Raw genomic sequence first — 23570 nt, 5'->3', positions numbered from 1 at the left:
CATTTTGACATCCCCTCGACGATATAGCATGGTTTCTCCCTCCCAGACGCCTTTGCGTGTGCGCAACATGGCGGCGTCCGGGAGGCAATTAGGAAAATACATGTACAAAAACAATCGAATTTTGTTGACCAACCTTGAGCACGTATTGTTTCGTAGGTAAGATTAAATCCACATTTGTATTCCCACAAGACTGTTACCCAGACGTGTTTCTTCGTTTGTATTTTCTTCTTTCATTTACGATTAGCATCCTTTGACAGGAGGTCATCATGCCACTGTAACTCACTGCGGGCTGTCAGAATAACGTTGTTATCCATCCATAACCCATTTTATATACCGCGTATCCTCATTAGGATTGTGAAAAGTCATCAAATGATTAGAATCCGCTTTCTTAAAATGTATACCATTGTCTGTTTTATAAATTGTATGTATGTAGGCCACTGTATGTTTAAGTTTAAAAATTGTGATTTTCCTTCTTGTAAAGGAATTTTGTTGGGGTCTCAGCTTTACGCCAACAAGCTGTAGAAGCCAATAAAGGTAAGTTATTATTTTTTATATTTCCATATTTGTATTCTATATTTCATTACAAGTAATAAAACATCCTATAACAATGTGATAAGCTAATTTATTACATCTTAAAATATCTATCTATCTATCTATCTATCTATCTATCGATCTATCTATCTATCTATCGATCATTTATTTGAATTGAATGTGTGAAGATTTTGTATTTCTGCCCTTGTTATTTTTTCTTTAACATAATTTGTGTTTTAATTTTTCAATTGTCTAAATAAACCAACAATACATTTTTGTATTTGTTGTAGCAGACTCCTCAGAGACAATCACCATCCCCAGAAAGAAAGTATGGTATGTGTTTGTACCATTATTGAAGTCATATATCTGTCCATCTGTGTTTGAATTGGAATTACAAACTCTGCATGTATTTACCATCAAATTACTAACATTGATTTTTTTTCTAACCAGGAAAAAAAAATACAGAATAATATTCAGTTTCTTCAAAACTCGGGGTCCATTTCATCTTAAAATTCCATTCAGTGTTGGTGTCACCATTACTCTGAGAGGGTTATAAATTCTGTCATAGGAACTGTCATCTTGGAAGTGAAAAACGTAATGAACTGTTTAACCTCTGTATGAACTTTCTACAAATAGAGGTTAAAAACTGACTGTACCTTGGACAGTGCTTGCTTCTATTGCTTATGCCTGGTGTCCCCTAGATGACCCAGAAGTGGCATTTTGAGACATTTTGAATTTGAAGCTGAATATGTGGAATACGTGAATTTTAAGCTAAATTGGACACTGAAATTGTAATTTTTGAAACTGATTATTGAACACTGAAAATTCAGTGTTAGAAGTTTGGTGGTGAAAAAAAATTCAATGTTGATTCAAATTCAAGCTGATGGCACAGATGTACTTCCATAATTACACAGTTGCAAGACACAATATGTGAACTCTTTGGAATTACCGGGATTTAATCACAAATTGACTATAAAATGTGTCCTGATTTCTAATGTTCGGTCACAAGAATAGGCAAACCGAGACTGTTTAATCTAATACTTGTACCAGACAAACATTTACTGTATGTCTCCCTGTTTTTGTTTCTTTGTGTGGTGTTAGTTTAAGAAGTATTGATGTGTTTATTAATACCGGTAGTTATGACTTGAGATGAAGATCAGGACACATTTTACTGTATGCCAAATTTACGCAGTAATCCTGTTAATTCCAAATGGTTCACATAAAGTACTTTTTCTTGCAACTGTAATGACCACAAGTGTTTTCTTTTCATACATCATTGAAATGACTGTATGTATTTTTTTTTTTCCCAAAAAAGGGGCAAAGAGTCAGTATTGGATGCCTTGGCTATGACTGTGCGCAGGGTGAGTTGCCTTATTGTTTCTTCTGTGCCCCCGCTGTGCCCTTGAGCAAGATACAAAGCTCCTCGGGCAATACAAGTCACCTCTGCTTTAGTATGCTCTTCACTATTGTTATGTGTTACATGCAGTGGACACATTTTTTGAATATGTACAGTGGGAAATTCATTTAAACAATAATGATGATTCTTCTGTATTTCACATTCCAAATGTTAACATAAATGTTCCATTTTTCCACCAGGATGCTACAGCTTATCCCTACCAATTCCAGGATGATCCTTACCTCTCCCCAAGGACCGCTGCTGAGTTTGTGCGAAACATTCACACTCTTACACAAACCTACCCTGGTTTTGTTTTTGTTAAACCTCTGATCAGTCTTTGTTGTCATTTATCACAATTTGTATCTCTTTGAATTAACGTACTTGTGTCAATTTTAAAAGTGTATTTATTCATCGATAAAACAACATTGACATTTTTACTTATTCTCTATCTCTCTCTATCACTATGTTTCTCACTCTCTCTCTGCCTTGCAGAAGCTCTACTCTCTCTCGCGAGAGTCTGGCAGATCTGCAGCTAAATACTTTGTCAACAGCTATCCAAAGTTCTTCACCAAAGATTTTGCTGAACCACATATACCTGTAAGAAACACACACAGTACAGTATGAACTTGACTTAGTTATAGACTTGTGTCTATAGTAATGAAGAGTAAAATATGTTCATATTGGCGTGTCAGTGTGAATGGAATGAATGCTTTTGCTTTATGTATATGTAGTGTCTCATGCCAGATACAGTATCACTGCGCCTTGAAGAAGTGAGCGAAGAGGCACTGAAGGAAAGGATCAGCTTGAGAAAAGTCAAGGCTGCCGTCGACATGTACGATCAACTGCTGCAAGCTGGTAAGTGCAAAGTGCATACAATGAATAGCACGGGATACCTTTGAGACCCACTGCTCTAGGGGGAAAAAAAATCTAAATATTTTTCATTCCCTTATTTACACATTCCACACTTTTAAGCACATTATAAATGTGTCAGAACACAAAAACATTGTGTAAAGTATAAAAATAGATATTGTAGAGAGCTGTGACAGCAGCAACTGTGTGTGTTCATTGCGTGTATGTTCTACTGTACTGTTTTCCTGCCGTGTAAATGAAAAGTGCATCGCATTCCTTTTCCACATGCAAGGTCATAACATCAGTAAGACTAAGTAAACTGTAAGAACCCATAAGAAATGATCCCTGCGGATGTATTTCGGATTGCTCCGACAGATTTAGATGTCCCACACAAAAAAAAGTCTGCAATGTTGCGGGGTGCGAACGATGCATCCTGTGGAAAGTATTATTTGTCAGCGCAACGTTATAGCCTCAATTCTATCTTCTAGGGACATCCGTTTCCATGGAGACAACCCGCAACCTATTAGACTTGATCTGTCTCTTTTGTGACAGAGACCCTGTCCAGGAGGATGGACCACAGACAGAGGACATGGTGAGTCACTGCTGATTCAGTCCTCTCACATGTGACTACAATGGACAATAGAAGATACTTATTAAACTATAACTAAAGAGATGGCTTTGTCAGAAAATCTAGAGAACGATCAAAAAGATTCAGGTTAATATCGTAGCTCAGGTCCTTATATGTTTGCTTTTCCAGGAGGAATCTGAGGGGGCCGTCAGGAAGTTGAAAGGAAAGGTTCGCCGCGCCTCAGACTTGCTCAAGTTTACCTGGAAACAAAATAACAATGCAGAAAGAATATTTAACCTGCTGCCAGAGCGAGATACTCGATGCTACTCCGCTCTCATCAGAGGCATGGTGAAGGTAGGCTTTTAGATCAGGAACTGGTTTGGTGCTGCTTCATATGAATACATTTGTTTTTTATTGCTTAGACAAGTATTGCTGCGTGAGATACATGGACCAACCACAAAATTGTCACAATGTAATGTTATCTCACGCAAAAGGTTAGCGCGACAGTATGTAAAATCGTATTTCTTTAAAAATAAAAATAATAATGTTCAGTTTTGGTTGAGAATTTTCAGAAAGGTTTTAGTATTGAACTGTACTGAATTATACTGCTGTTTAATCCAACTAATTAAGATAACCAAAAAAGCACACACACACACGCACGCACGCACACACACACACACCCACACACTTGTCATTGTTAATTTAATAACACCCTGGCAGAAGATATGATACATTCCGCAGTACTGACTGTCATGATATTGTACAAGTGGTCATAATGTTGTGGCTAGTTAGTGTATGTGTTGTAAAACTAGACTGTATAAGGATACTTCCATTCTGCATTTGTGTCTTTAGCATGGAGCCTATGCAAAGGCCTTCAGCATGTACACAGACCTACTCAACAACAGACTGACAGGTAAGTTGTTTGAAGTAGCTAAGTCAAACGTAATGGGCAAAATGGTTGGAACATTAAACATCACTTCAGGAAGTAAAAATTGAAGAAAATCTTGATTTGATTCAAGTTTTGTTTCATCAAGAGATTGTACCAAAGAGATACATTTTAGAATATAAATAACAATCTGTTATCAATACAATGCGTACCATAGTTATTTGTTGTCTTCAAGCTGCCACCAACCTTCGCTCTCTTTCCAGCTGATGTCCACATTTTCAACGCCCTGATCTCAGCTGTTCCAGAAGTCAGAGACAAATACATCGAGAGATGGGAGCTCATTACTGTAAGGCTTCACACAACGTGGCAAATATTGCATCTCATCATCCGTCTTCATCTTCTGTTTCTCATGTTGTTGTTTTTTTTTTTTGGTTTGTTTGTTTGTTTGTTTTTTGCAGGAGATTTTAACCCAGATGAGTCAACAGAAAATCCAGCCCAACCTCCAGACCTTTAACAGTGTTCTCAAAGTCTTAAGACGCTGTGGCTCTTTGGCCAGAACATTGGGACTGCAAACACTGAGTGAGATGACGGCTCTGCGGATAGGTAATTCAAAAGGCACTGTGTTATTGCTAAGCATTTCTCCAGCTTGTAATTGTAAGAATGTAATGTTATTTGTATTTGTTTGTTTGTGTAGCTCCCAGTCTGGCCACCTTTGACCATGTGATGGCTATATTTTACAAAGCAGGTGAGCACAGTAATTATTATGTTTCCCTCTTATAATATACTACTACTGCTATTAATAATAATAATAACAATAATAATATTTTTTCCCTCTGATAATGAATTACATGTTACACATCCAAAGAGGAGGTTGTTATCTGGTGATTTACTGTACATGCCAAAGGTAAATCGGTAAATCAGTGCCTCAAATGTTCCAACTTCCAAACCAGTAGAGGAATTTTCTTCATCCATTTCTGCTGGCTTTTGTGACTATGGTACTCTTGAAATGTGTTAAGTCATACTGCAATGTTTTGTCTTTAGCATCATCTGGCCAGGGCAATACCGACATTTTACAGGAAGTGATGTCAGAGTTGGCAGGGAAAAGCTTCACCTGCCAGGACCCTGGTGACGGTACGTAGTATGTGTATGTGTGTTAAATCCAAAAATTATGCTGCTCAACTATGTTTGGTTGTATGGATCTAATTAACAAATTGGAGAATTCATTAACAGTAATTTCACTTATCTCTTTTTTGTCTTGTTCTCATCAGTTCTATTCTTCTCTAGTGCCATGAGAGTTGTAAGTCACTTTGTTTTTTTACGAATTTCCTCAACATCAGTATTTGTCAGTGCCACCGAATATGTTATTATAATAATATGATATATTATCATTTCTGTTGTTAGTGTATTTAAATGCCAACCCCATTATAATTTAACTGTGCGTTTTTTCCCCACATTTATCTTTGCAGTGTCTGGATTATAAAGATTTGGAGCTGGCATATAAAGTCCAAAGTCTGGTAGAGGTTGGGGAGAACTGGAGGCTTCTGGGTGATTCTTACTACCGGAGTATTTATTAGTAAGAGACGTATTCATTAGTGAACTGCGTGTGCTACTGGATAACATTTTGTTTGCGCAGAAACTGTACACAACTGTTTATTCGGGAGCAAAAAATAATTAAGCGCACTTCCGCTGTTTCCTCTTTAGTGGTCGCTTCTTCAACCTTTTGTGTATGATGGAGCACATCGATGTGGTGCTCAAGTGGTATAAAGAGCTCATTCCCTCGGTGAGTGCGTCTCTGTACCTGTTGGGCTGGAATGTGCTAGGATGTGTTTTTTTAAGCTCTAATGTCATTTGATCTAACAAGAACGAGATGTTCTACGAATGAGGTGTTCTAACCACGAGGTCACTGTGCTAATCCCCAATTGATGTTTATTTAAAAACTCACTCACTAAACATTTAGTGAAGACATTTGATGTTGTGGGTGAGTTTTGAGGTGCATACTCCTGTTGCTTTTGTAAGGAATCAGTCTATTTCTTCGTGAAACTTGAAAGTTGGAATTGTCACTGCTTTGCTCATACTGTCAAATTTTCCTCCCCCTGTTTTATCATTCCAGTTGTATTACCCAAACTCACAGGGACTGAGAGACCTCTTACAGGCACTGGACACAGAGTGTCGCTTGGACATGCTGCCTACTATATGGAAAGGTTGCTAAGAGATTATATTAATGTTATACTTACTGTATTATCATTCTTAATATGTTGGTCACTCAGTGTGTCTGGCCGGGGACCAAACAAAAAGTTTTAGTTGTGTATTATGCTTGAAAACAATAAATGAAATGTGACCAGATAGGATCTTCTGTCTTTCTAGATATCCGATCTCTGGGTCATGATAATAAACAAGAACTGATTGAGGAGCTGCTCACCTTGATGGCCAGAGAGAAGCACAGTCCTGAGGTCAAGACGATACCTAGTGTCGACACGATTTTCTTTTTTAACATGTCCACTAATAGTATTTGTAAATATTGTCAACTTTGCTTGTGCTAAAGGTCCAAAAGTCTTTTGCTGAATGTGCACTGGATGTAAAGAGTGCATTTGATGGCAACAGAAGTAGGGCCACTCTAGAGTGGAGCAACAGCACCCTCTCACATGTTACTTCCCTTCTGCTACGGGCCAACAAGATCGAAGAGGCTTGGTGAGAGACAAGGATTTACTGTGTTTACGTTTATCTTGTTTATTTTGCTGGTAATAGTGCCTCAAAGGAAACTTTGAAATGAAGCTTAACTTACCAGTTGCTTCTCTGTTCACCGCAGGGAGATGCTTCAGCTTTTCAAAGAAAAGAACAGAGTTCCTTTGTAAGTGACCGAGTGGCAGATGATCATCTCTTGCATTCAGCTGCTTTTCTCCACAGTGACCAAAGAAATAAATTATGAAACTGTCTATCTCTGGCTGAGGTAAAGAACAATGACAGTAAAGCTTAAAGGGGAAGCCACCAAACATATTTTTTCAAGAATATGTTCTATGCAAGCCCACTAGTTGAAACAAGGCATTCTGATAAATATTGCGTTTGTGGAGTAAGAGTTAATCCACCCGTTTTAGCCATCACTGGGGGCGGCCATTTTGTCACTTCTGCCGACTGAAAATGACATCACAACTACTCAGGGCTCAGGTAATGACCAATCACAGCTGACCTGTTTTTTGAAGCTGAGCCGTGATTGGTCGTTACCTGAGCCCTGAGCAGTTGTGATGTCAGTCGACAGAAATGACAAAATGGCTAAAAACAGGTGCATTTTGATGCTTAACTCATATTCCACCAACCCAATATTAATCAGAATGCCTTGTTTCAACTAGTGGGCCTGCTGGGAACATATTCTTGAAAAAAATGTGTTTGGGTTTATTTTCACTTTAAGTAGCCAAATAATGAATGTCAAACAGCAACACTGAACACCAAAATTAAGTACCGACAGAACTTTTCCGGAGCTCTGATCTATACAATTATTTTGCCAGATTAGCATTACTGTCTCTATAAAAAAAATCTTCTGTGTAATTCATCAGCGATGAGCTGTTGGAGGACTTCCTGTCCGTATGCCGTAGCGAGGGCTCTGCCCAAAGAGCCGTGGAGGTTGTTCAGCTGTCGGCCACCTTCTGTCTCCAGGTGACACCGAAATTGGCCAAACTGATGCTAGCTGAGTTTGATTTGAGTGAGGAGCAAAGGTGAGGAGAGCAGCGAGCAACGTTTTAACACATTTTGGGGTTTGCGTTTAGAAAATTAAGTTGTTTTTCTTCTATCCAGAATCATAGTGTCTGAGCTGGAGAATGTCGCAGAGCCCACAGACTGAAGAAATGAGTCAGCATTCATAATTAAAACTGACTACTACTATCAAACATTCAGTGAAATTGTGAATACACGAGTATACCAGCTTCGTATCCATGTAAAAAAATGGGGCAAAGACAATCCATGCCTTATTTGTGGACACAAATGTGATTAAGTTGTGTTGTTGTTTATGTCCGCCAGAGGCCGCCATTACTTCTCAAATGATGTGTTGTATGCTGTAGTAAAAATAAAATGGATTATCATCAAAAAGTGCTAAAAATGCACGAGTGGCTATACCTTTGCGCTTTGCTTTCCAATTCATATATAATGTTCCGTCATCATCTAGATGATGATGCTGCACAACAGAAAGAAAATATACAGGCCCAATTTTCTCTTGCCGATAACAGACCAACTCCCTGAAAATAGAGATTAGCTATTTCCTGCAGAATGTCAGAATACATGTTGTTGGTGCGCCCGTTCATTTCTGTTGCCTTGAAAACAAGCAGTGATGTGTCAAACTAGGGTAGTTCCAGAATTGGAGGAGCCGCCCCACCCCCCAAATAAAAAACAATAAAAGGATACTCTGAAAAGTGCAGTTTTGTTGACAGAAACGCTAGCAGAAGCCCATTTCCGTACTGTACTGACTGGTTTTCTGAGTCCCCCCCCCCCTCCAATAAAACAAAACTGCACCTTTCAGAGTGACCTTTTATTTTGGGCAGTCTAAGGCACACCTGTGCACTAATCATATTGTCTAATCAGCATCTTGATATGACACACCTGTGAGGTGGGATGGATTATCTCGGCAAAGGAGAAGTGCTCACTATCACTATTTAGACTGGTTTGTGAACAATATTTTTGAGAAATGGTGATATTGTATATCTGAAAAAAGTTATAGACCTTTGAGTTAATCGAATAAAAAATGGTAGCAAAAACAAAAAATGTTGCGTTTATATTTTTGTTGAGTATATTTTGTGACCATGTCATCTTGTCAACAGTGGCATGCACGTCATAGGCGGATAGTCGGACCTGTCCTTCACATTGGCGGAATGCCCAGCTTTGGACATTGCATGTGCTGTTATTTGAGCATGAGGAAATATGCTATGTGACATAGTAGGTCCATCTGTCCATAAGCACAAAAACTTGTCAAAAGCTCAGTTGGGTGTGTGTGTTTGTGTGCGTGTCAGCACACAGGTGTGACTGAGTCTCAAAGCTGAGCGCTGCGTTTCCTCCACCAATCACAAGCCGAGCTGACTGCACAACCAAATAAGGGCATGCGGTCTACTATGAGGGTGCTGGCAGCCTGGCACTTTTTTTTTAGATGGGTGTGGTGTTGTGCTCTACAGTGTGTCAAACTACATATTTTGGCACAAAAAGGCAAACTCATAACTCTACTAGCAAGCTTGCAAAAGTGTCCAGTTTGACCAACATTCCTTTGTTCTCTACTGCCTCGTGCAACTTGACTGTAGTTTACTGCACTTGGAGGGTCACACAAACAGGATGTGATGGCACATCCTCCTGATCTTTTAATACCTCTCCCACGTGTTGATATTCTCTTCGTGTTGGCGGGATTCAAACAGTAAGCAAAAGGAAACGAGATTAGCTATTAAAAGTCACTTCCTCAAATTGAAGAAGGGAAAGGCGAGATGAGGAAGCACAAAAAGAGAGGGGGCTGTGAGAAAACACGATGGAAGGTGGAATTTGTGCATGGAATAGAAATATGATAATTAACGCAGTTGAAATAAGTTGAGATATGATTGCAATTTATGATCACTGTGCCTGCACAAGGTACGAAAGTCATTGTGACAGCACAATTTTTCATTTGTTTGTTCTTTTATTGATCCAATGTACACTATATATGAGTATCTTAATGTATTTGAATGCTCAAATGTGTACTCCTCAACCACCCATAAAACGACATACTGATTGTCCAATTATGCCACCATATAGGTTTCTAACACTATTAAGCTTTTGAATATATTCATGTAGTTGGAGGACACAAGTTTAGTAATTCCTATTGCGCTTCAAATGAAATGTCAACAGTTTTTGTGAACAAAAAGTCAATAAAAAAATCACAGTGTATTTCTGAGAGTGGCATTGTAGTGGAGACTTAGGTGGAAGTCTTCCATGGCGGACAGTGTCTCTATGCAAACTAGGCAGATTAATATTAATTCAGTGAACATATATTCTGATTCATATCATACCTGCAAGGCACCATTTTCTAGACCGAATGTGGGCCTGGCTTCTTGGCAGCACTTGCTCTTCTTCTCTGCTGGAAAAGTACAGTCTTGCGGTTGGAGTTGCTCTCAAGTTATGTCTGCCATGTTATGTCAGTGGTGAACACTGTTATTACATCCTAAAATTGCTCATCGACAGTAAACATTTATATTTATTTCATTCATCTCATTTTGATGCAAATATGCTCAAATTTAAAGTTGAAAGTCTGCAGTTAAAGCACACCTTGTTCGTTCCATTACAATTTGTCTTGGTGTTTGGACCCATAGAGATGACAATTGGTTCGATTTTCCAATATTTGTGGTCCTGACAGTTTTAGTAGACAATGTCTCATAATATGTCTCTTTTAAGAGGCAAACAATGACAACCCTTGTGGTTGCTTTGACAAAGGATGACTTTACTTTACTTTGACTACATTTTATTTGAGGGGAAATACTGTACACTTGAGTACATATCCACACACATCCCTTGATCTGTGAACTCTGGTTTGGATTCTGTATACCTGTGGAATTACGAATGAAAAATTCAGTTTCCTGAGCACACACACATAGTTTATGCATTAATGTGCTGCTTTTAACGTCCGTTAAATTCATGGCAGTCTACAATAATGCCAGCTATTGACTTTTGAGTGTCCATTAGCTCAAGGAAGTATTTTTGGCAACTTAATTAAATCGTATAAACTGTGTAAATGCAATTTTAAAATGTGGGGCGGACAATTGAACCATCACTTTGGAGCAAGACATAATCAAAGCAAATTCTTCAAAAATCAGGACTGGTGGTTGCTTATGAACAACAGAAGTCACTGCCAAACAATGCAAGAATGCAAAGAGAAATTAAACAACTGTGTCGCCTTAAGAAAGATTATATCAGTAAAGTTAATGGGAACAAGCGCTGCTCTGGAGCGTAACATTTGCACTCTGGAGCAATGAAAAAGGTCATGTGAAACTGGATTTACAGGCACATCAGTGTAAGAAGACAGGCGGATGAGGCGAAACAGCCATTGTGCTTGGATGCCATCCATCCATAAACTATAGCGCATCTCCTCATTCAGTTTGCGGGTGAGCTTTTAGCCTTTACCCATTACCCAAGTCTTTTAACACACTGTAACAACATCAATAAGAAATACAAATGGGCGGACTAAAAATTATAATTCTTTTGTTTGAGTTGATTCTCAGTCACCAGGTGCTGGTAATCCGCAAAGGTTTAATCGTGGCAACTGGGCTCTTGTTTGGTGAATTTGTTGTGTTTTCATGTTATCTGAGAACGTTCAATGGCAATGATGCTATCAGGCTAATGACCTGCTAAAAACTGCAATATTAGTGCTTGCCATGTGCTTGAATAATTAGATAGAGTTTGGTTTTCATTTCAGGGACACAAATGAATGCTTTTTGTTGATTTGTTTGAGTGCTAACTTTTTCAGCAGTGAGAATTTTTTTAAAGCATCATGAGTGAAGTGAACAAGTTTGTGCAAGAAACAACTTTTTAACCATGGACTGAAACCCACTAACTTACTTAAAAGAAAAAGTTGACAAAAATAAGGCCTTCTCAAAAGTGTTTAGTGGGAATTTACCACAGAAGAGGAATTTACTCTGACAAGATTCAGCAGATCACTGGGAGGTTGGTGGGGGAGTAGGGAGGAGATAGAATGGGGAAAGCAGAGGGTTTGCTTGGGAAGGTATGAGGAGAGTAGGGATGAGGAATTCATGCATGTAGAGACTGGTAGAAGCAGTAGTGAGACATTGCAAGACAATGGTATAGTCGATGCAACATTATAATAACTGTCTTGTAATTGAGTGTCATTTAGAATTTGCTTTAGAAATATTTAAGCTACGATACACTTAGTATTCTTGCACAAAAAAAGCCATATTTAATTTGAAACTTTCATCAGTGACTGTGGCTCTCCTTTCCTGTAAAGAGCCACAAAACAACCTCTATAAACTGCAGATTTCCGCAATACAGCAGGAATTTCCATGACACACTACTAGATAGTGGGGGTGCAAATGTTGAACCTCCTTATTGCAAACGTGTACTGGTAGTACAGTTAACCACAACACAGTCAAATTATACAAGATCAGTTTATGAACTAATCATTGTTTGTTTAAGATACAAATCAGCAACACCACAACTTACCTCCTTTCTACTTTGTACATGGCCAATTCAATCACTCATCATACTCATCATAAGACTACAGAATATATAATTGCTTGTAACTTGTACAACTGTCACTTGTAAAAATGCTTCTAAATCTGAATTTCAAGTTGTAATAGAGAATTAAGTTTCAATATTTAAGTCGTAATTTTATGAGAACATATGTTTATATGTGTATATATATATATATATATATATATATATATATATATACATAGAGAGAGAGAGAGAGAGAAACTGTACATTTTTACAACACTATTATATATTTTCTCAAATGTGTTTGTATATCTTTAAGATATAAAATCATGTGATTAAAATTGTAATTTTATGAGGATAATATTTTTAAGTCATAATTTTATGAAAAGTGATTTGTACATTTTATATTTTTCATTTTATAAATTAAAAAAATCCTAGAATTCTGAATTTGAATTTGTAATTTTACAATATTTTTTATATTTCTTAAGTTAAAAGTTGTTTATTTAGAGGTTGAAATACAACAATAAAGTTGTACCTTTTTTATTTATTCAACCAATACAATTTCATGATATAAGTGGTATAAGGATTAGTGTTGCAATTTTATTCAAATAAAGTCATATTTTAGAGTTGAAAAAGACACATACAATGTCTGCTTACAGAAGTAGAGAGTAAAAATAAAAAGTCGTCAGAAAGTAATCAAATACATTAGCCGACTAGAGTATTTTTTACTCGGTTTCTTCCCACCACTACAAAAAAATGATTATTTGGCAAAATGTTCCATCCCTCTCTCTTTCTCTCTCTTATTTTATTTTATTTTACAGGCAACTTTGCTTTCAAACTTAGCGACGTAACGTTGATGATTTTATTGGGCGGTCACAGTCAGGCTGCTGCTGATGGGAGAAGGGAGGAGGGAGGGCGCGGTTCGATTTCGACGGAAGGGTGGCGCGGATGGGCGGAGCTACAGTCCTCGCCGGGCAGTGTCTGAAGAAAACCGGGAGCTTCCCGAAGCCGACACAGCGAGTACTTCTCTCTCAGTGGGGAATTTGATTTTACTATATCAATTGACGGACTTCAGGTAAGAGCTGAAGCGTTCTCCTCCACTCATTCAAGCCTGTGATATGACACGTTGCACGTTTTTTTTTTTACAGTTCAGCCTAGGAAGATGCAAAAGCAAAGCAGAATTAATTAGACATTGTTTGTTGGTTAGGTATTTAATTCAAACACTTATACATGTTGTCTACCTGGAATTTTTTATGGGTTGTCATTTTACACACTCGCACCGTGTAAAACAAATGAGATCAATGAAAGCGTTTAACCTGTAATGTAAGGTACTGTACAATAAGGGTATATTTCAATGAATCATACCCTGATAAGGCGCCTCGTCATCGTCAACATGGGTGCGAGTGTGTGAGAATGTGTGTATGCAAATGAAATTGGAATTTCTGTATACGCGTTATGTGATGGAGACAATTTGAGAACGTGATGCCTGAGTTAGTTGTGTTCATTGTGTTAATTTGACTTTATGACGTTTGAGCAACGGGGAGAGGGGCGGGGTGGATCATATTATCAGTAAAAATATTAAAGGGAATGTATTTGATTATTTTGGCATAGACATACAGTGCAACTCATGTTTAGAAGAACGAAAAAAAAATAGAGAGCAAAAAAAAAACCTTTAAAATGTGTTCCTCCTGAAGCACTGCCCTCTGGTGGAAGTAAAATTCATTCGTCACAAACTGGGATAGGCCTCAGCTCACTCGTGAACAAGGACAAGTGGGATAAAAGATATAGATTTCAAATATTTTGCATTTCCCACCACAAAAGACACGCCATGCTAACATCTTTACCGCAGAACCTAAATGTACTCTCTGCTTGCTTTCCTTTGGCCTCTTTGTCAGGTGTCACAATGTCGCAGCAGCTAAGCGCTGAGGAAATGGAGGAGATCAGAGAAAGCTTCCAGAAACTAGGTGAGTAAATCCTTTATATTGGGTACAGGACACATATTTAGTCAGTTATGCTTGGATTTGGATAAAAAGGAATTACATGCATTCGGTGTAACAAGGCAAAAGTGGAAGACAAGACACCTAGGACAAGCACAGACTGGCCCAGGGAAGCTTGAGTAACAGATCGTTGCAGTTACAAGTTTTAGGTCAGCTATGGACTAAAGGCCTACAATACAAGTCTATGAGCTATGGACTAAAGACCTACAATACAAGTCTATGAGAGTTATGTCAAAACCAGGTTTATCCATCTTGAGACTGAAAGTTTTGTCCGGTCTTTGTAAAATAGTTCGAGGCGACCTCAATCAGATTGGAAGGAGAGCATCTGTGAGCAGCAGTTTTCAAGTCTTGCCATCGATTCCCGATGCCTTTCAGATCTGAACTTTGACCGAATTTGCTTTGATCTAAACTAAACGTTTTTGCTTCACTTCTCGGCTAAAGAAAATTATGATGCTGACACTCGCATGTTTTACAGTGGTGTGTTCAGGGCGATGTGCAGTGTTTTCCAGACATAGCATCTTACATTTTTGCCACAATCTTCCATGTTGCTCTAATATGCCCAGAACCGTTCTTTCACATTTGCTGTTTCCCAACCAATGCTTTTGACCAACTGTAAACAGGATGCCATATAACTCCCCCCCCCCCCCCCCCCAACAATGGCTTTCATCTCGCCACACTTGTGTAAAGACCAGCTTTGTTGACAGCAGATTTAAGATTAGTGCTGATGGTAGTAACAAGTATAAAAATGTACACAAAAACTAGTCAGCAGCAGGTTGTGATATATTGTATGGCGTTTGGATGAAATAGAACGGTTGTTCTCCTGGTTCAGGGAGGGAATGTAGTAACACTGACAACACCTCGACATAATGTTATTTAATCTCAGTAGTCAAAACCCAAGACATAATGGAAAAAACACATTTTGAAAATAAATAAGGCAAAGGTCACCCCAAAACAAAGTCAAGAACAAAAGTGTGTAAATGCATTTTTGCTTGTGTTTTTTTCTTCCCAGACATGGACGGCAATGGGTACATCTGCGTCAAGGAAATTGGTGAGCTCTTTCGTGCGCTCGGTTCTCCTCTACCTGGCTACCAGATCCGGGAGCTCATTCAGAAACTTGACCGGGACAAAGACAGCCACATCAGCTTTGAAGAGTTCACCGCTGTAGGTAACACTAACCAACCAACTAAACAACAAACTAACTAACAAACCTAGGAAACCAGCCAACTAAATAGCATACAAACTCTTCAGAATCTTATTGTATTTTAAAGCTGCCTTCCAAATATTAAATCAATTGTCAATGAATACTACCGTATGAATGACAAATAATATAAAGAGAGAAGTCAAGTTTTGGTTTTGAACTTGTGTGTTTTTGTGAATTCCTTCAGATTTTTAAGGATATGAAGGACGACCGCATCGCCCAAGGGTTCAGAAAGGCTCTCAACAAGAAGGAAGGCATTGTTGCCATCGGGGGCACCAGTGAAATCTCAAGTGAAGGAACTCAACATTCAATCTCTGGTAAGAATGGAAAAAGTCTCTTACGCTAAGATCTAACATTGTTCATTATATGACAAGGATGAAGTACTGTAGTAGGAATGCCAGGTAATCACATCATGACATCATAAGGTCAGGCACATGCACACGTCATCACTAGGTGGCGATCAAGCACCTGCTCTTTTGCTGCAGCCCTTTTTTCTTCATTTTCATTATTTAAACAAACACAAATTACCCACTCTGACATCAGTTCCACTCAAAATATTTTGAAATCTGAAAGGCATTTATTTGAGTCAGTCCCCCGCATTCTCCCCCTCCTCAAAACCGACAGGTGGGAATGTTTGTGCATTCCCTGATAAGGTTTGGTGAAAAATTAACCACAATACTTCTCATTACAGCACCCACACAAAAAAAACGAATGGGTGCCGTCGAGTCAGGCAACATTTGTTAAAAACGCTTGCTAGCATAATGCTTAGCCCACAAGGTTTTGTACTAATGTTGTGTAATGTGTGTTTTCAAAGCTTTGTCTAGCTGTTTACTGACGGTCTTTAAGTTGTCTTTAAGTCGTCATGTTTAGTGGTGAGATAGTGGGAAATAATTACAGACACCTGAAGACAGACAGAATTTAATAGTGGGAAATAATTACAGACACCTGCAGACAGACAGAATTTAAAGGAGAAGTCAACCCAAAAAATTCTTTACGAGAATGTGTTTTATGCAGGTCCACTAGTCGAAACACGGCATTCTGATTAATATTGCGTTTGAGGAATATGAGGCAGCAAAATCCACCGTCCATCTCATGGGGTGGCCATTTTTTCATTTGCTGTTGACTGAAAATGACACCACGGTTGCTCAGGGATCAAATAACGACCAATCATGGCTCAGTGTCAGAAAACAGGTGAGCCGTGATTGGTTGTTACCTGAGCCCTGATCAACTCTGATGTCGTTTTCAGTCAACAGCAAGTGACAAAATTGCCGCCCCACGAGATGGCTAAAAAATGGCTAAAAACAGGTGCATTTTGCTACTTAACTACTATTCCACAAAACGCAATATTAATCAGAATGCCATGTTTATACTAGTGAAGGCGCAATATTATTATTAAAATATTATTGCAAATATTTTTGGGGGGTTTACTTTCGCTTTAAAGACATTTTTGCAAGTAAGACTAGTTCACTAGTTTTATTTAATTGAAAATCCTTATTATGTTGATGTTAAAGCCTGAAGAAAAACAGTGTGACCACAAACACATTTTGTTGTAGAACATCCATATTTTATGCCAGCATCCTGGCCAAAACTCTGTTCTTGTAGGAAAAAGCACATTTATATGCTCAAGTCAGCATTTTACTTCAACAGTGAGTTTTACCAATTCGTCATGTCTTTCAGAACAGGAGCGCTATGCCTTTGCAAACTACATCAACTCTATTTTGGAGAAGGATCCAGACTGCAAACACGTGCTGCCCATCAACCCAGACACTGGTGCTCTATTCAAAGCGCTGGCGGACGGCATTGTACTTTGGTACATTTTTAATGGACCTTTATGTATAGCAGCATATGTATGCATTATAGTAACAGGAACCACATTAATATTTCATGGCCAAATGGCTGATGAGAAAGATTCTTGTAATTCCCATCACCAAAAGTGTTCAACGGGACTCAAAATGTTGAGTCAAATTTTGATGAACTTTGGTGTGAGCTTTTTAGTTTGACACAAGAAGAAGTTAATTCACAATGGTTTATGAAATCCGTCTAACATATGAATTAGTAATTGGATATGTTGTTATGTAGTCTGCCAGCTATTAAGTCCCTCAGGTCAATACATTTATGGAGTTGTTTTTTTATATATATATATATATATATATATATATATATATATATATATATATATATATATACAAGCTTAGCATTGTTCTAGTGTTCTATTGACTATAGACTTGACTCAGTCTTAACTTTGATCCCTCAAACGATATAGAATATCATGTTGGACCTGTGGTTTGTTTGTGCAGCAAACTCATCAACCAATCTGTTCCTGAGACCATTGATGAGCGAACCATCAATACAAAGAAACTCACTGCGTTCACTACACAGGTGGGGTGCTTGTTTGGATTGTGATGTTTATAATAGCATGAATGCGCGTTACCATTGTGTTGGTAGCCGAGTTATTTACAAATGTATCATGAACGTGAGCAGAGCTGGGCATTCCGCCTATGTGACGGACCGGTCCGCCTATCCGCCTATGACGAATGCCCATTTTGTAGGCGATAAACTGGAAACTTCAAAAAATAGTCAGACTAAACATAGTCGGAAGCTCATTTTTTCCATATATGTCATGATCGTCTGTTTTCTCACTCTTCGGGATTGTGCTCCTCGCAAACAGGAGAATCTCAATTTGGCTCTGAACTCAGCCTCGGCTATTGGCTGCCAAGTTGTCAACATTGGCGCTCAAGATCTCAAAGAGGGAAAACCTCATCTGGTCCTTGGACTCCTCTGGCAAATCATAAAGATTGGACTTTTTGCAGATATCGAGCTGAGCCGTAATGAAGGTACTGACACAAAGACCCATTACACAATAAGCTTGGTCGTGTATATATTCCATAGTAGGCCTGAAATTCTGAACAACATAAAACCTACAGCCGTCTTATAACGGTGAAAATAGTATACAAAAAATGCTAACAGTTGATTTCAACACTGTCACGCTTCATTTCCTACGTACAGCGATTGCGGCGCTCCTGGAGGAAGGGGAGAGTTTGGAGGAGTTGATGAAACTCAGCCCAGAGGAGTTGTTGCTGCGCTGGGCCAATTTCCACCTGAAGAAAGTTGGCATGACCCTGACAAACTTTTCAGGGGATATTAAGGTCAGATAACATTACTGGTATGCAAGATTAAGCACTGCAGTTCTTTAAAGCGGAAGTCAACTCAAACATATTTTTTTAGGAATATGTTCTATGCAGGCCCACTAGTTGAAACACGGCATTCTGATTAAAATTACGATTGTGGAATATGAGTTAAGCAGCAAAATGCACCTGTTTTTAGCCATTTCAAAAGGCAGCCATTTTGTCACTTCTGTTGACTGAAAATGACATCACAGTTGGTTAGGGCTCGGGTAACAACCAATCATGGCTCAGCTTCAGAAAACAGGTGAGCTGTGATTGGTCGTTCTCTAAGACCTGAGGGTGTATGATATCATTTTCAGTCTGCAGAATTGACAAAATGGCCACCCCCAGAGATGGCTAAAAACAAAACGGGTGGATTAACTCTTATTCCACAAGCGCAATATTTATCAGAATGCCTTGTTTCAACTAGTGGGCTTGCATAGAACATATTCTTGAAAAAAAAAAAGTTTGGGTTGACTTGCACTTTAATGATGTGCGTAAATTCCGTGCATTGCATTGGCTATTCATGAGAGCACTGACCTCTACCAAGGCTGAACAATCCTGCAGCTTTCATGTTGTCGTCATGAGTCATGCAATACAGTTGAATTTCATATTAATTTTGGTCTTTCAAGACTTTATTTGTGCCTTTCTCTGTTACTGTGTACAGGACTCTAAGGCGTATTTCCACCTACTGGAGCAGATCGCACCAGATGGCAGCAAAGAGGACGTTGCGCGAGTTGAAATCGATATGACAGGACTTTATGTAAGCTGAAAAGGAAAAGTTATACTGTATGTAAAGCCTTGCTTTTTCTAATAGTCTACATTATTGTGTCACTACGATTATATGATGAATTTTGTTAAAAAAAAAAAACGTCTGAACACTTTTAATGTATTCATGAATTAATGTCACACATACATTGGGCTCTATTTTCGCGACCGGCGTAAATCCTGCATGGCGCCTGTCGTATCGCTGCACAGTGGCAGGTTAGACCCGATGTACATAATTTTATAAACAAGCGCAAGTGAGTGCAGATCTGCGAGAGGGAGCCCTGCGCCGCTGTGGGAGGGGTCACAGCCAACTTAAATCATGGCCAATCAAAGCGGAATCGAATCTCGACATGGTTGTCGAGCAGAAGCATTTCTTTTGAAAATCGAGCCCATTTTGTCAATCTTTAAAAGACGTGTATGTGTGTCACCAGGAGAAAGATCTTACAAAGAGAGCAGAGCTCATGCTGCAGCAAGCCGATCTTCTTGGCTGTCGACAGTTTGTGACAGCTACTGATGTGGTATCCGGAAACGCAAAGCTCAACATGGCCTTTGTGGCCACGCTCTTTAACAAACACCCGGCTCTGACCAAACCAGAGAACCAAGACTGGAATCTTGAGAGTAAGACTCGTTCAGTAACACTGCTTGACATTCACACATATGAACGTTTCCAGTACTTTATAGGAGATCATCGAAAATTCTGTAGTTCATAATTGTTTCTGTACTTTGTGGATTTGCGAGGAGAACTCACATCAACTGTCTCACAGTCAGGCATCTTTACTTTGCAATTACATTCTTAAACATGGAAAATATGGGCTTGTCTGGGTAGGCATAGGAATCGATTGATGGATTAAGAATTAAGTCCATTGTGTGAAATTGATTGATGAATTTCTTGAAACAGGTGACGCAAAATCACTCCTTACTTTCTTGTCATATAAAGAAACCTGAAACTAGGGCCAGACCAATATGAATTTTTTCCTTAGGCCAATTCCGATATTTGGCAGAATAAAATTTCGATAACCAATGAAATGGCCGATTAATTTAAAAATGGTATAATGAATAAAATGACTTATTTTGAGGTCTCTCAACAATTACAGAAATAAAATTGTGAATTATAGGAAAAAAATTGACTGTTTTACAATAGTTTGTCCTTGAATATTTAACTTAAATCGGAAGTCAACCCAAAAATGTTCTATGCAGCCCCTCAAGTCTACACATGGCATTCTGATTAATATTGCGTGGAATAGGAGTTAAGCAGTCAAATCCACCGATTTTTATCCATCTCAGGGGACAGCCATTTTGTCACTCGCTTGCGCACCTATTTTCTGAATATGAGCCAAGATTGGTTGTTACCTGTGCCCAAAGCAACTGTGATGTAATTTTCAGTTGACAGCAAATGGCAAAATGGCTGCCCCCCCCCCCCCGCGAGATGGACGAAAATGGTGGGATTTTACTACTTAACTCACATTCCACAAACACAATATCAATCAGAATGCCGTGTTTAGGCTAGTGGGCCTGCGTAGAATATATTATAAAGAAAATTTTTAGTTTCACTTCATCTTTAAAGATAGAGAGAAAAATCTGATGATTTTTTTTTAGAATTTTCCCAAAACTATTTTTCTTTCTCTGGTACTTCCAAGGTGAGACCAGAGAAGAGAGAACATTCAGGAACTGGATGAACTCTCTGGGAGTCAGTCCCCGTGTTCACCACATCTATGGGTCAGTTTCTCTACTTGTCAAATGACTTCCTAGAAAAAGCCAGTTGTTGGAGCAGTCACTTTGGCTCTCTTTCACTATACTGATACATGGACACCTAACTTTTGTGCGTGTGTGTGGCTTAATACAGCGATCTGCAGGATGCCATGGCGATTCTCCAATTATATGAAAAAAGCAAGGTGCCAGTGGACTGGGACACTCGAGTCAACTTGCCTCCATTCAAGGCAGTAGGGGGAGGCCATTTGAAAAAGGTAAACTTAAATCGTGCCGCGTTAGACATGGTTATGGCTTTTCATACATTGGGGAAAAAATACATTTGTGTGTTTTTGTCTGTGGCAGATAGAAAACTGTAACTATGCTGTGGAGCTTGGTAAGAAGCAAGCTGGTTTCTCACTAGTGGGAATCGGGGGACAGGACCTCTATGATGGAAATTCAACCCTCACCCTCGCGCTGGTGTGGCAGCTGATGAGAAGGTGATTTAAAATTCAACTTCATGACACCCCCATGAGCAAGACTGGATGTATTGGAGTCGTTAAATAGAATTCCAAACAAAACTACACGTTTTATTGTCTGACAAAGGTCATTTTTGGTCCTAATGCAGGTACACGTTAAACCTGCTCGAAGACCTCGGGGATGGCGAAGTGGTAGGAGAGGATTTAATTATCACGTGGGTGAACAAAACTTTGTCCGAAGCTGGCAAGACTTCTTCTATCAAAAGCTTCAAGGTAATAAAAATATTTCTAACGGTGGTCCTGATTTAAATTTGTTCTTGAGCTAGTTTAAAAAAAAAAAAAAAAGATGTTGGACGATATGACGGTGTTTTAAAAGCGCACTGTTAATGTTTGAATGTTTAAACCTTACAAATGTGCACAAACAAAATTGCGATGCTCATATTGTAAGATTTTTCTTCGTTTTGTTGTCCAGGACAGGTCACTCAATACTAGTCTTCCAGTTTTGGACCTAATCGATGCCATCCAACCAGGGAGTGTGAACTTCGAGCTGGTTCAAAAAGAAAAAATGACAGATGAGGACAAACTCAAAAATGCCAAGTAAAAAAAAACGACCTTTCTTCTTGACTGATAGATCATGTTGGGGAATTTTATGAAATCATACTGTATAACCTTTCATTTTAGTTTTTACCATCCATTTTATGTCAGCATGACTGTAAATTTGTCTTTACCCTGCACCAGGTATGCCATTTCCATGGCAAGAAAAATCGGCGCCAAGGTATATGCCCTGCCTGAGGACTTGGTGGAGGTCAACCCCAAAATGGTGATGACCATCTTCGCCTGCCTGATGGGCAGAGGCATGAAGAGGGTCTAAAGGAGAGATCGGATGCTCATATCCACTTCTAGTGACTGACTCTTTTTGCTGTTTGGACTGGACGTGTTGGTTCTGTGGAAGCCAAATGGGTACATGGTGTCAATTTAGCAGCTTGGGGTTTCTTCATGTAAGTCTTTCTTTCAGGGGCGACATAGTGTCTGAGTTGTTTTCAGGGTCACAATTTTGCAGTAGTGTAGCCAACAGCTCTCTCCAGTGCATGCTGGGAAATGCTGCAACCTCACTGTGAGTTGGGATAAGTCTGTTTAGAAATAGAAATGAATTAAAGGCCTTGTTTGTTTTCACACATACTGTACTGTTGTACATGGGAAAAGTTATTTTATAGATAACCAAGGTAGGCCATGTTTTCATAAAACAATGTAAAACAGTCCTTGCATATGTCACAACAGAAATAATAACATTGATTTCCCATAAGGCTGAATTTATGGCATTTGGAATAATTATTACAGATTACAGTGGTGAATTTCAATGCAGCAGAATTATTTCTGATTCACTTGCCTATGAGAGCTGCTGCCAAGTACGCAGGCGAGTTCACAGACTCACTGAAACGCCACAGGCTGCGATGATTTGTTTGAAATGATTCACTTACTGACTCCAACGAGCGGAGTCAGCGGAAACACTGCCGACATTGAGATGATTCGGTTCACTAACTTCACTCTAGTAAATCTAAGAAATAAGTTAAATGTTGGAATAAACAACTGGTTAAATACACTGTTGTGTGTTAGGTGATTGATATTTTCTGCATACGCTTTTAAGATGAAAATGATAGTGTGTTTCTTAGTGGTGGTACAGACTAACGCAGAATATTTTATTGAAAGCAAAATAGAACATTTAGAAAATGAAATCATTATTCGTTGTGCTTATTGTTAGACAACTTATTGTTAGACAACAGACAGGAGTGCGTCATGCATGTCTGGGTGTGTTAAAAAAAAGTGTGGGTGCACTGCATGGTGAAACTTTTTACCAGGAAAAGTGGAGGTGTTAACTGTTGAAACT

The 23570-nt window shown here is 38.8% G+C and overlaps 2 protein-coding genes across 4 annotated transcripts; both read left to right on the top strand.

Annotated features, from left to right (window-relative positions):
- Positions 1-13: 13 nt before the first annotated feature.
- ptcd3 (pentatricopeptide repeat domain 3) lies at positions 14-8970 on the top strand. 2 transcript variants are annotated; one of them, XM_086057264.1, is made up of 23 exons: positions 14-156; positions 482-534; positions 825-864; positions 1847-1892; positions 2128-2196; positions 2420-2524; positions 2659-2782; positions 3265-3368; positions 3534-3698; positions 4197-4257; positions 4494-4576; positions 4689-4833; positions 4925-4975; positions 5272-5361; positions 5499-5527; positions 5697-5803; positions 5932-6010; positions 6341-6431; positions 6595-6680; positions 6773-6918; positions 7037-7078; positions 7779-7937; positions 8017-8970. In XM_086057264.1, exons 1-23 carry the CDS (start codon positions 29-31, stop codon positions 8060-8062), a joined length of 2049 nt encoding a protein of 682 aa, XP_085913390.1. In that variant the 5' UTR covers positions 14-28; the 3' UTR covers positions 8063-8970. The 2 variants fall into 2 exon arrangements, with proteins under 2 accessions (XP_085913390.1, XP_085913382.1); XM_086057256.1 differs by having other exon boundaries at positions 822-864; positions 8017-8969.
- A 4333-nt stretch (positions 8971-13303) lies between these two features.
- LOC147151516 (plastin-3-like) lies at positions 13304-23285 on the top strand. 2 transcript variants are annotated; one of them, XM_086016640.1, is made up of 16 exons: positions 13304-13468; positions 14289-14357; positions 15400-15551; positions 15776-15905; positions 17266-17398; positions 17886-17967; positions 18257-18422; positions 18595-18734; positions 19420-19515; positions 19952-20138; positions 21158-21236; positions 21364-21484; positions 21573-21706; positions 21835-21958; positions 22158-22282; positions 22424-23285. In XM_086016640.1, the coding sequence occupies exons 2-16, from the start codon at positions 14297-14299 to the stop codon at positions 22554-22556; spliced, it is 1863 nt and encodes a 620-aa protein (XP_085872766.1). In that variant the 5' UTR covers positions 13304-13468; positions 14289-14296; the 3' UTR covers positions 22557-23285. The 2 variants fall into 2 exon arrangements, with proteins under 2 accessions (XP_085872766.1, XP_085872775.1); XM_086016649.1 differs by lacking the exon at positions 13304-13468 and having other exon boundaries at positions 14287-14357.
- The last annotated feature ends 285 nt before the right edge of the window (positions 23286-23570 follow it).

This window comes from Filicampus tigris, chromosome 2, assembly GCF_054856515.1.
Source record: "Filicampus tigris isolate MCC_2025a chromosome 2, RoL_Ftig_1.0, whole genome shotgun sequence".
In the NCBI taxonomy this organism is placed as follows: Eukaryota; Metazoa; Chordata; class Actinopteri; order Syngnathiformes; family Syngnathidae; genus Filicampus; species Filicampus tigris.
This window is presented reverse-complemented; position numbering and strand designations above follow the sequence as displayed.

Bases quoted from the DNA above. Each gene is read 5' to 3' on its own strand.
- ptcd3 (XM_086057256.1), top strand. From the start codon at position 29: ATGGTTTCTCCCTCCCAGACGCCTTTGCGTGTGCGCAACATGGCGGCG. The intron at 4,976-5,271 runs GTGAGCACAGTA...TTTTGTCTTTAG, and splicing joins GGCTATATTTTACAAAGCAG to CATCATCTGGCCAGGGCAAT. The intron at 7,938-8,016 runs GTGAGGAGAGCA...TCTTCTATCCAG, and splicing joins GATTTGAGTGAGGAGCAAAG to AATCATAGTGTCTGAGCTGG.
- LOC147151516 (XM_086016640.1), top strand. From the start codon at position 14,297: ATGTCGCAGCAGCTAAGCGCTGAGGAAATGGAGGAGATCAGAGAAAGC. The intron at 15,552-15,775 runs GTAGGTAACACT...GAATTCCTTCAG, and splicing joins GCTTTGAAGAGTTCACCGCT to ATTTTTAAGGATATGAAGGA. The intron at 18,735-19,419 runs GTCAGATAACAT...TACTGTGTACAG, and splicing joins ACTTTTCAGGGGATATTAAG to GACTCTAAGGCGTATTTCCA.